This window comes from Limulus polyphemus, unplaced genomic scaffold (genome assembly GCF_000517525.1).
Source record: "Limulus polyphemus unplaced genomic scaffold, Limulus_polyphemus-2.1.2 Scaffold1865, whole genome shotgun sequence".
In the NCBI taxonomy this organism is placed as follows: Eukaryota; Metazoa; Arthropoda; class Merostomata; order Xiphosura; family Limulidae; genus Limulus; species Limulus polyphemus.
In genome coordinates, this window is record NW_013667475.1 from 54,825 (window position 1) to 68,405 (window position 13,581).

The 13,581-nt window shown below is 34.3% G+C and overlaps 1 protein-coding gene across 1 annotated transcript in view; it reads right to left on the reverse strand.

Moving 5' to 3' along the window:
* The window catches only part of LOC106465195 (F-box/LRR-repeat protein 20-like), a 30,806-nt gene extending 24,603 nt beyond the window's left edge, over positions 1–6,203 (reverse strand). The window contains exons 1-2 of the mRNA XM_022393046.1: positions 6,066–6,203; positions 1,808–1,963 (exon numbers count right to left, since the gene is read on the reverse strand). Coding sequence (XP_022248754.1) covers positions 1,808–1,963; positions 6,066–6,095 — 186 coding nt within the window. The 5' untranslated portion in view covers positions 6,096–6,203. The remainder of the gene's footprint in view (positions 1–1,807; positions 1,964–6,065) is intronic.
* Between the last annotated feature and the right edge of the window lie 7,378 nt (positions 6,204–13,581).

Sequence of the window (13,581 nt, forward strand, 5' to 3'; positions counted from 1 at the left end):
GGTTTTGTAGACGTCACATACCACAGACAGAGTGCTGGTGCAGTATTGGTTTTGTAGACGTCACATACCACGGACAGTGTGCTGGTGCAGTATTGGTTTTGTAGATGTCACATACCTCAGACAGTGTGCTGGTGCAGTACTGGTTTTGTAGACGTCACATACGACAGACAATGTGCTGGTGCAGTATTTGTTTTGTAGATGTCACATACCTAAGACAGTGTGCTGGTGCAGTATTGGTTTTGTAGATGTCACATACCTAAGACAATGTGCTGGTGCAGTATTATGCAAATTTTTGCACAACTACACAGTTATTTTGTGTGTATAACAATTGCTGCTATACAAAATTTTTTAAACAAATTATTTATTGTAACAAGCACTATATAAAACCACTCTAGATAGCTCCATGTAAGGATACTTACCATCCTTAATTAGTTAAAAACCATGGTTAAATTGAAAAATGCAAATGTGGCAAACAGTATAGCCCAGTTATCCAAAGTTGATAACAGTATAGTCCAGTTACCCAAAGTCGATAACAGTATAGTCCAGCTACCCAAAGTTGGTAACAGTATAGTCCAGTTACCCAAAGTCGATAACAGTATAGTCCAGTTACCCAAAGTCAGTAACAGTATAGTCCAGTTATCCAAAGTCAGTAACAGTATAGTCCAGTTACCCAAAGTCAGTAACAGTATAGTCCAGTTACCCAAAGTCGGTATTTCTGTTTTGGTAATGCACACAAATTATTGTAATAAATATGAAGAACTTTACAACCCACCAAAATAACTATAGCAGAAGTTAAGTTAAAGAAAGAAAAATACATATGCCTTCCAGATAGTTGTAACAAATACTACAATAAAATCTTGATAGAGAAGCCCCTGCGCCCTTCAATGTGGTTCACACAGCCTGGCTAGTCTCACTAATACTCAGCTGATTGTCATCAGATGTGCGATCAGAGGCAACAGGGAAAAAAAAACTTTGATTGAAGGCAGTTTTATCATGTGAAGTGCAAGAATGCCTGCTATTAAATCCAGCTAATGTCAAAAAAACGTCCAGATGGTGTAAATGGTCTGTTAAAATCATAAAAGTAGAATTTTTTGCATGATATTCGCACAATTTTGCATTAACACAACTTCTGTGTAGTTCATTGTTATTCAGTAACAAAAATCATCATGTTGATTATTTTCATTCTTCAACCAAATGAAAGAGAGTAACAGTATGTGCAACAAGTATTTCTAAGAAGTTTGTGATAAAAGAGTCATGAAAAAAAAGTTAATGAAGATTATTCTTGCATTAAGAGACATCAAGTGATTAAGATCTGGACAATGAAGTATGGAGACAGCTTGAATGGGTAATGAAAAACTCTACTATAAGTAACAAATGTACAATGTTTTGACAAACTTTTGTCATTATCAGATACCATGATGACGACAAAAGCTTGTCAAAACTTTGTACATTTGTCACTTGTAATAAAGTTTCTTTCTCCACCCACTCGAGCCTTCATCAAACTTCATTGTCTAAAAGCGGGTTCCTCATCATCAAATCTGGATGATGAGTATCACAGCTTTTGTTAGAGAGCTTTACATATTCAAATTCAACTGTGGAATCCAGAAAAGTCAATATACTTGAATAATATAATATTTTATGAAACTCACCAATTACTTCAGAAGTGACTGACTTAAAGTCTATGAAACAAGAACTAATCCACAACTTTACATATAATATGATTATACTTTATGCTAAGGCTCATTAGATTCTCTAGATTTCCTTCAGGAAAAAAGCTAGGCAAGAACAAAACTAAAAACTACCATACCTTTTGGGTTATTTCCTTGTTGGTGGGTGAAAACATGCTACCAAAATGTCCATTATGTTCAATTATTGGTAATGGTGTCATGAATGTTGCCCCCATTTTTGTCATACCAGGTGACCGCAGAGGAGAGTGATCATCAGGTTGAAATCGTCCGAAGCGCTGAAACAAAATAATCTGATTCACAACAATTCAAATAAATATGTAACTAACAGTTGTTTATACTACATATGCATGTATAACCCATAAAAATAAAAATACTCAAATTGAAATTCTGGAACAATTATCATATAAGACTGTTTACAGCATTTAGTGTACCAGTATCACAACACATTTTACACAAAGGAGTTACTGAAACTGACAAGAAAGACAATCTGAAAATAATGAATGATTGAATTATATTATAACATTACACATAAATGGTTTATATGTAATGATCTTTTGCTCCATAACTTCAAACCAACCATTCCTAGTTGTTTACGACATTGATCATTTGGTAGAAATTAATGAAATAAATAAAAATAGTGTCATTTTTTACTTACAAAAGGAATATTAATAATTTGTTTATTGTAATTCATTCATCATATTACTATTCCAACATAACACATTCTTGTTGAGCATATCTGTTGAGATGTAACACATTTCTGTGGAACACTTATGTTCAGATGTAGCAAGTTCCTGTTGAATACATCTGTTCGGATGTAATATGTTCCTGTTGAACACATCTGTTCAGATGTAATATGTTCCTGTTGAACACATCTGTTCAGATGTAATATGTTCCTGTTGAACACATCTGTTCACACCAAACACCAAGAACTTACCAAAACGTTTGTTTTTATTAAGTAATTTTTTCAAACAACAAAGATGGATGACTTATCTTGAAGAATGATAAAATTAAGAGTTTTAAATGTCTATTATTAGTACTCTTCAACATTAAATGAAAAACTTATTAGTAGGCAATTTAAATATTTACAGCCAGATTTTTTATACAGCAGTAAGAATAAGTTAGAAATTTCATCTAATTACAGTTTGAGTGTTGAAAATATAGCTATTTCAAAAAATCATTTAATAAAGACAAAGCATTCTGAGCTTGAATGAAATTCATCTCATTAGAGGAAACATTTTTGATATATACAACTTTCCATGTGCTCAGCTGTTCTTCTGTAGATAAGAAAAAGGTATTTTGATTTAGTTTCATTTGTTCAGAATAAACTTATACCACAGTTACAGGGTCAGGTCTACTTTCAAATGTTGTAAATGTATAGAACTGTTGTACAAAGTTGAAATATGCAGAGAAAATTGAAATATTCATAATTTAAAATAATGCTCAAAATTGATAACAGCTCTGAAAAGTCACAAGGTAAACAGAAAAAAATAAAATACTACACTCAAGTCAGTACCAATTAGCATGTTAAAGTAGGCCTAGCTGATAAAGTGCTAATCTAACAATTACTGAGTAGTATGTTAAAGTAGGCCTAGCAGATAAAGTGCTAATATAACAAGAAAAGCCTACATTTGCAAGGAAATGTGATATTCCCATTCTGATCCACCTTATTCAATAAGATCCTCAGAATACAGTAGATTTCAAAAGAGAATGTTACTCAAGGCAAGGGAAGGGGGACATAATTTACAACATACATACTTCAGAGGGATAGATATTTAACACAGTATCTCTGTGAGAAAGATCTAATTAAGCATACTGAAATGTGACTTTAAAGATACATAGCATGGTCAGTTTCTGTTTAAATAGATGTATACACAATGAAAAAAGCTTATGAGGTAATCTTTGTGCAAATAAGATCTATTTGTTGACAAATATGAAATTTCATGCACTGTGCGAATCAACACTATTAATCACAAGTCCTTGTAACATTTACATATATAGATAATCCCTATAGGTTCAGAGCTCCCACATCACATACAGTGTTTTACCTTTGACCCCTGCAAAATCAAAAGAAAAACATAAATTAAGAATATGCATGTTTTAGTCTGTGAGGGATTGTCACAAACTATTGTTGTGTGAAGTCTCATCTAAATTGATTGGTCTAAACAGAAGAATGGCAGGCCAAAAACACTAATTCTGTGAAATATTTTGACACTTTGACCCCAGTAGAATCAAAAGAAAACCAAAAATCCTCAATCTGGCTGATTTAGTCTGTAGGTGTTGACACAAAGTCTCTTTGTGCCACATTTCATTTGCATTGATGGAATTATAAAGAAACTACAAGCCAAAATATCTGTTTATTTTTTGGTAAAATTTCACCTGTGACCTCCTAAATTGATATGGAGGCCTAAGAAAATAACTAAAAAAGTGTCTGAGCACACCAATTGCTGAAGAACAGACACACTATCTCTCTCTGTCTAACTCATTAATTGGCACTGAAATGATTAACTTATTCAGTCTGGCATTTTTCTATTGTACTTGTTTTCTATGTACTATAAGTCACTTTGAAATGTTGCATCATTATGTCATGAGAACCTTCCTCTAGACAACAAACATATAAATTAAAATATTAAAAATATAGCTTACAACAGTATATTTGTATAGAGCTCATTACAAAATTACAAGAGCAACAGCAAAATAACTCAACCATATTTTACAATAATGATAAGCTGATAAGTAATGATAGCCAACAGTGTAATTACCAAATGTTTAATATACCACAGCCCCATGTAATTATATGGTCCCAAAGGTAGTAATGTTATACTAGTAGTGTACTCTACACATTTCAGTGTTGCTATAAAATACAATTATAACAGTAATAGCAAAAACTTTAAAACAATTCTTATTTTTATGAAATTACATTTGTTATATTAGCTTGAAGTATTTGAAATGACAAAATTAGCATAATTTATAATAAAATTTTCTAATAATAAAACATTTATGAATATATTTGTTATTGTTTCTATACAGAACATGACTCAACATGTCATCCACACATTTTATTCATGAGCATGTACCTGTATTTGGTAAATTGTATTACAAACACGTATTTAGAATTTCAAATAATACCTTATTATTCAGAAAATGCTGTTTCTTCTTTAAAATATTCTACAGGTGTAAATAATATTCACGTAAAAAAAAATATAATTATATCTAAATTGAAAGAAGTTAGGAATAAAATTGGTAAAGGTCTTTAAAATAGAAACATTATGTAACTTATTAAAATGATCCCATTTGATTTTCAACATACTCAAAATAAATTGGAGAGAAAGTGAAATTACATTTCTTTTTTTTACAAGTGAAAATTATTAAATTATGAAAGTAATCAGTCATTTACTATTACCATGCAGCAACTGAGCTTTTAATAATAATAATGTCAATAAAAAGTAATTAAGTGAAAAGTAATTGAAAAAATACAAATTAAAACTTTTATAACTGCATATTCAAAATACTTTAAATTCATTAGTGAAAAGTCTCAGATGCATACAATCTTTGCTCTTTTTCTTTGGAAGTTTCTTAGAGTTGTGCATAAACTGCTGTAAAACCAAACACAAGTACAATAGCAGAATGAAATATCAAAGTAATAAAATATATTTCTAGGCTTCAATCAACAAAATATGAAAATATTATGCTCTAAAGAATGTATGAGTCTGTACATTAGTAAAGTGTATCAGAAATGAGATATTTTTATCGTCAGCAGAAATGCATTTGAGATTTAATTTGGAGAAGGCAAATTCTTACAAAAGTCAAGAGGGTTGAGACCATGGAAAAATCTTGGTGTTTTCTAAATTGGAAATGCAATAATATGTGGCCTACTATGCATATACTGTAAAAGTATAATTTGTACTTTAATAATATTGTCAGGTTCTTCTAATCTGTTTGTGTGACAACTGCCTTTCCTACTCCCACAACTGAACAATCATTCCTGTGACTCATGTCTCACTTTCAGTCTTGGTTAGTCATATTACATGAGCGACAATAAACTTTATAAAGTTCATAATTTACGAATATTTTCGACATATTCATTGGATTTGATTTTAATTTATTGAAATAAAACACATTGAAAAATCATAATTATATTAACGAAATATTATAATTATTTCTAATTTATTTCAAACTTAATGTCTGCTAAACTCTAAAATTCTACTATTTTTTTTTTTTTGGCGTACCTTACTTACGAACTTCCACATATGACTTCTGTCTGTCTTTCTTAGTTCTTTGTGTCGTGCGTTTTAATTTAGGCTTAACTAGTAATTAAAACAGTATCTTTCAGTCCTTATCATATGACTTTAATACAAGTACAGTTAGCGAAATACATACCTCAAGTCTCGCCCTAGCCGTCAGATTCATGTTATTCTATAATCACAATACTTTATCCAGCTTTAAGTTTAATCTTAGCTGGATTTGCAAGTACATGTAAACAACTTACACTCAGTGTACACGGAGTCAATGTTGATGTTTTTCTTCTCAGCTGTTGGTTACAGAATGTACTCGTGTGTGATTGGTTGGAAATTATTATGACGTTGGTAGCCTATTGCATTGCAGCCGTAATGTTGTGGTGAATGGCGAGAGACAGGACAATGACAAAAAATAGGCTAATACATAGTATAGGAAATTTATCACTAACTTCTGTAAAAAAGTCACACGTACTTGATATAAGACTGCTTAAAAATGTCATTCTTGTATAATAACACAAATATTATATAGTTCGTTCATGATGTAATTCAATATTTGTGGAGAAGACTGAAATGCTTATAAAAACAGATGCCTGTTATTTCCGTAACGTGCCAAAATTAAATAAAGGAACTTAGAAGGTACTACAATACGAAATTATATAAACTAATAATGATAATAACACCTTGTGAAGATTTTAAAAGGAAACAGAGTTTTGTTACCCCCGTTTTTCACACTTCATAAAAGCTTGTGTATGTTTATATTGCCCTGATTTCCCTCAGAGTAGCCTGCAGGAACCCAAAAAAATAGGATAGAGGATATGATATACACCATAATAAAAAAAATGTCTTATTTTCTCTGCCTTTATATGAATCTTAATTAAAAGAAAAAGACTGAACACATGTTCACACAATCACAGTCTTTACAAAAGCAAAGTCAAGTTCAAGGTAGCTTCACAACTGAATAGTGCTTTTAGTCTAGTGTGCCCCAAGATCAAGGCTGAGTTACACACGGTTCATGAGTTTGAAGACAAACCAGTCTCTTTTAACAAAGAACTTCGATACGTCTTGGTAAATCTCCGTAAATCTTGCAGACAGATAATATCTCTGGAAACAGTCTAACCCGAATCTCTATAAGCACAAGTCAAATTTCAATAAGAGTGAATCTGGCAAAATCAAACGTCAGTGCACATGCTATCCACGTGACTGCATGAGGGCAGAGCTCAGGCCAACAGAGGGTATGAAATGTCCTCAGCAATCCCATGGCTAGCTGCTACCGGGGTCGTAGCCAAAGTTCAGTTCGGGGAGATATGCCTAGAAAAATACCCCCCCCCCTCATCAAAAAATAACGTTGCCATACCCAGCATTCCGTTTAATTTATGTACATTTTGAGTATTCTTCTGTTTGAGAAAATGAGCGTGTTTTTCTTATAACAAAGTCACATCGGGCTATCTGCTGTGTCCCCCCAGGGGAATCGAACGCCTGATTTTAGCATTGTAAGTCCAAAGACTTACCGCTGTCCTACCGGGGGACTTTAAAAAAGCACCTCAATGGGTCAGCGGAAAATCCATGAGCTTCTAACGCTAAAAGCCGGATTTCGATAGCCATGGTGGGCACAGCACAGATAGCCCAATGTGTAGCTTTCACTTAACAATAAACAAAATCTCTGTTTATCTTCAATATTTTGTTTGTTTGTTTTGAAGTTATGCACAAAGCTACACAATGGGCTATCTGTGCTCTGCCCACCATGGGTATCGAAACCCAGTTTCTAGCGTTGTAAGTCCGCAGACATACCGCTGTGCCACTGGGGGGGGGGGGGCGCTCAATATTTTGATTCACTTTAGTAAACCAACCTAAAGTATTCGTAACAGTATTAAATATTTAAGTAATTCCTTCCTTTTTAGGGTTAATAAATTCATAGAAAAATATTTTAAGTGTATTTTGTGTTTTAAATTAAGGATTTATAAATCCCAGTTGCTATAAATTGCTTATTTAATTTAGGCTAGCTGATACTTGACGTAATTTATAACAATGACAGCAGACGGACTGTAGATTTTGTAAACACGTAAAGTTTTATATTCATATTAAAGTAGTAATAAATAAACATACCCGTTAACCAAATTTATCTCCTTCAGTGAACGAGTTCCGGCCATGTGAGCTTGATTGATATGTTAAAAATTAAAATCTGGTGTTTGGACACTGTATATGCGATGCTTCATTGGACGTTTGCTTGTTGTATTTAAGCACAAAGCTACACAATAAGCTATCTGTGCTGTGCCCACTACTAGTATCGAAATCCGCTATTTAATGTTATAAACTTTCAGACTTGCCGCTGTGCCACTGGGGGCGTACTAAAGCTGGTTAAATTGTATTGTTAGTGGTTATAATGATTGAAAACTGATTCAGAATCCAAATAATTAGGCCTTTGGTTTGAACTACATTTTATATTTGTTTTGATGGTTCGTTGGGTGATCTCAGTGAGTAAATTAGTCTTCTGTTATTTTGCTTTATTGTATTATTTCTCTGCATTCCATTCTGAAGCTTCCTTCTCTTCTGGCCTGGTGGTTAAGGCGTTCAACTCGCAGTCGGAGGGTCGCGGGTTTGTCACCCCCCCCGTCATCATTGAACATACTCGCCCTCTCAACCGTGAGAGCATTATATGTGGTGGTCAGCCCCACTATTCGTTGATAAAAGAGTAATTCAAGAGTTGGCGGTGGGTTGTATTGACTAGCTGCCTTCCCTCTAGTCTATCACTGCTAAATAAGAGAAAGCTATCGCATATAGCTCTTGAGTAACTTTGCGTGAAATCAAAAACAAACAGACAATATTTCTTTCCTTGTATTTTCAAGTTTATAATTATTTAAATCGCTCAAATTTTATTTTAGAGTCGGGGTTTGCGGTTTTATTTTATTCTGAGGTCGTTTATTGTTATTATTATTTTCTAATAGCTGACAATAAAATGTAAGAGCGGTTTCGGTCAATTAATAGTCTATGAATCCTTATAATTTTAGAATCATTATATCCCCACGCCCGTTCTAATAAAAAAACACAGCCACAGTTGCGAACTTTCTGGCCCACCAACTCGACACATTTTATATTACAACTGAGCCGCGCAAATTACAATTTCGAGGGGAAGACATAAAACACGAGTTTTAAAGGTCAGTGCTACTTATTTTTCTCACGAGCTTTGAAAACATTGCATTTCTCATTGGTTATTGCTGAATCCTAGTGCATGTTTTTACACTTCCAAATTTAGAAGTTTAAACATATTGTTTAAGGGTTTCGCCACTCACTAAATGTATGATTTTTTAAATATGAAATGAGCATTTTCGGTGGTAATTGAATACATGATATGTTTATATCTTCTTATAATGTTATATCATTTATTCTCTGTTCTGTATGTGTGCAGATTTCACACAACACGCAATCGAAAAAGGCATTAAGTTAATTTATTCTAAGCTCCTTTGTTGTTCCTTTATTGGTCAATATCTGTCACCACTCGGGATAATATTGTTCGATACGATACTTTGTGTAAGAACGTGTCAATCAATGGCTGTTCAGGTGATATCTAGAGGTTATGGCCCCACTAATGTTGTAATAAGACTGGCCAGTCACCTGGATAATCCTAGTTTCCCTTATGGTACATCAATTCATCTAAAAAAAGGCGAAATTAATTTCTTGATGACCTACTATAATCGATATCTTAAGAGAATATCCTGTTATCTAGTGGACCTCTTTGATAAAGCTCTAAATTTAATTCAATTTTACTTGGATATACTACAGAGTGGATAGGTAGCGAATGATGTGCTGTAATCACAGAATATCTGTCATGTGGAGTTTAGTATATCTCTTTGAAGTGTGTACTGACCTCTACCCATATTATTATGTGATATAAGTTTCATACGTTTCATACTTATGGAAATGGCAATTTACACAACTAGAAGGACTTACAAGCAAGAGAAAGAGTTGGTTGCTGAGGAAAGGTGGATATTCAAGAGAGTTGTTGGGTCTAAAAGGAGCTCTCTCCAGGATATAGGACTTTTGCTGAGGCTTCAGAGGTTCATGACTTTTATATCATTACAATTGATAACCCAAAAGAAAAGCTGCTAATATCTGGTGCACCTAGATCAGCTGTCCATGCTAATCTCCTAAGAATAAACTACAGTGAGGAGCATTGTTAGGATTGCCAAGTCCGTGTATTTCTACTTCCTTCTTTCTAAAGACACTTTAATTTTTGCTGTTATTTTGTGTTACTATATCTTTTAAATGGAACAACATTGCTTAACATAGGTTGATTAAGGAGTGGCATGTTTTGAGAGCCCACAGAGCTTGTTTTTGTTGCAAAATATTGCAACACTGATTGTTATGGTGGTGTTGCATCTAGTAAGACTGACAATAGATGAGATGGCCTGTATAAGACTCCTAGACTTATTCCAGCCAGAGTAATTCAACTCAAACTCTGATCAAAGCCACCCAAAACATTGGAGAAAGACCGGAGGCACTGTTGGTGGATGATATCCAGGTGAGATGGTTGGTGCTAAATGGTGAATCCAGTGGTACATGAGGCCATTGTGAGCCTCCCTGAGCCAGGAAGTATACTGCAGACAACAGGCAAGCTGCCTAGAGCACCTTGTCATTCTACCACGCAGGGACCTATCTGTACCTCGATCAGGGCCCCTACCACCCTGCACTGATAATGTTGGAGACATCTTGCTCAGATGGTGGCCAGGAATTCAGAAGACAGGCTTAGGAGAGATTTGGTCATAATCACAGTTCTCCATGAGTGAGGCAAATCAGATTGCTCCACTTAAAGAAACGGCAAAATAAACTTGGATCATTTTCTGAAGCATTTCGAGCAGACACTGTATGAAATGGCTGGACTCTGAAAAAGGCTCTACAATGTCTGGTTCTGAGTCTAGATAGTTTGATCCTAGACTCTATCAAACACTTATATGAGTAGCAACTCTTGGAGTGCATGACAATCATTAGAGTTGTAACAGAGATTTACCCAGGAAAAAAACAGAGCAATCCAATGAGCCAAATTCTAGACTTGGAAGAGGGATACCACAAAAAAAGGTTAATTGCTTACATAGGTGATCTGCACCAAATGCATGGCTTACCATGCAATTGCCTCAACAGAATGCAAAGATATCTTCATTGAAAAGTTTGTGGAAGGGCTATTCAGTAAGATGATGTGTAATGATGCAGGATGAAGTGGTAACTTTGATCTAGTTGCAAGAGAAGCTGTAGTAGCAGCTTCAGTGACTTTACCTTGGACAGACCATTCTACCCAGGCATATACACTGCTACAGGTTAAAACCCAGCTGAGAGTTAATCAACCACCTATAAATCCTGCTATTGCAATGCAACCATATTGGTATTAAGTCAATCAGCAGGGCAGTCCCAGTCATCCTATGGTTTAGATGCTGTAACCTATGCCACTGATACATATGCCAGAAAGTAATGAAGCAAATGTTTTGCTTCTGGAACATTGGGTTACTTTTACATTAACAGCCCCTACCTTACTGAGCAACGAGATGGACAAAGATGTTGACTATTCCAGTGTATTTATGGAACAAGATGGCTGATTGGGTTGAAGCACAGTTACACAATATCATATAGATACAAGTGATGCACTTCCAGTTACACATATGTCACACAAGCTTACCTATACCACTAGAGATGTAACCAGCACTGAAGTATAAAACATGGTAAATGATGGAATCATACTGCCATTAGAGTGCTTGGTTGTCTCCAGTAGTGATTATCAGGAAGAATGATGGTATACCCAGATTCTGCATTTATTTTAGATGGGGGAATGTAGTAACTCATGCTGATGCCTTTCTATTACTGTGAACGGATAATTGTTTAGATGTGTTGGAAGGGGTCTAGAGGTGCAATACATTAGACCTGGCATCCAGATGCTGGCAAGTCAAAATGAATGATGAGGCCAGAACTAAAGCTGCTTTTACCATGAGAGATGGCTTATATGAATTTGACTTGTGTAAAGCAGTCACTACGTTCAAGAGGCTAATGGGGTTACATTCATGGGGCTACAGTGCCTGATATCTCTTGGTATCTGGTTACAAGTTCGAATCAACTTTGGTCATCAACTGCTTATCCATCAACCAATCCATTTGCACATCCCCTGTCTGATGTGCTGGCAGATAATTGAATAGTCTGGTCCAGAACAACTGGAGATATCTACAAGTATAAGAATGCCAAGTTTTAACAGTCAACTTTTCTTTAAGCAGTGTAAAATTTTGGGTGGGACAAATATATGCACTTTACCTTATTTCCCCCAATATGATGATTTAGAGGTAAAGACTGTCAGGCATATGCTTGCTAACTGAAATCAAACCAACTAGGATGAAAACTTATCCTATGTCATGATGTGTGCCATGAAACTGAACAGAAATCCACAGGTCTTTTGTCAAATGTGTTAATATTTGATTGAGAAGTCTTGCAACTCTTACTTTCTGAGCTATTAAGTAAAATTTTACTGTAAAAGATATCCATAGGATATCGGATAACTCCTTGATTAGAGATCTGGTGCTAGTAGATACAAATCTTAATACATTAACAGTTTACACAACTAAAGATGATAACTAGAAGTTTGAAAACACAGTTGAAAGGGCTGTCTAAGCTGCTGGATGATTTTACTAAGGCACAACAGTGGAGATGTTTCACAAGAATCACTCACCAGGTCTAGTTAAATGGTAATAACTTTACAGTGAATGCTACATAACTTTTACTAGATATTCTTGCCTGTACATCTAAAAGGCACATAACTTCTTCATATGCAATGAAGGGGTTGTGTTTCATTTGAGTGTATACTGCTTTATACTGTAGTAACATTTTAGTCAAAAAGCTTTATTTCAGCTGAATTTGGCCAGTGATAATTTTTTGAACTCTGAAAAGCAAGAATTTGATGGCTTACAAGTGGCAGCACTCTACCATGCAACAGATAATGTGGTAGGTAACCCGAGATGGTTACAAAGTAATTTGAGAATGAACCAGAGGCAGTATTTCGAAAGTTATTAGTATATGTGACATGTAATGGAGATAAATGTATATGTCATATACACGTCTAAAATAAACGTGTTCTCATACACATGTAGGAACATTAAATGAAGTCATTTTTAATGTATATAACATGAATACAAAATTACATAATGAAAACAATTAGTAAGCCACATGTGAATAGAATAAACAATTTGGCCTGGAAGTTACAACTCTGTCATGTGAAGTTATCTATGATTACTAGCCTGTAAGGTATTAATAAAGATAGTGTGCCTATTATTTTCATTATCACTCATGAGAAAATATTTCAATTTTGTTATTGCAACATTCGGCAGGCAACGACTTTTTGTGGAAGGGCAGTAATAGTATTCACACTGTGTCTGAGAAAAAAAACAAACATGATTTTACCTGTTGTTTGTGGTAAGAGTAGTGCAAGGTATTTTGACTGTTTTTAATCAAGATGTGAGTAGGAGAACTTATCAGTAACTTATGAAATTCATAGGCAGTAGGTTAAATGTTATAAAAATATAAACTTGGTGTACCCAGTGTTTTATTTGATTGTGATAGAATATTTTTAATCATGCAGATGGAAATATTTAAAAAAGCAGTTTCCTAAGTATTTTCTTAAAATCATTTCAGTA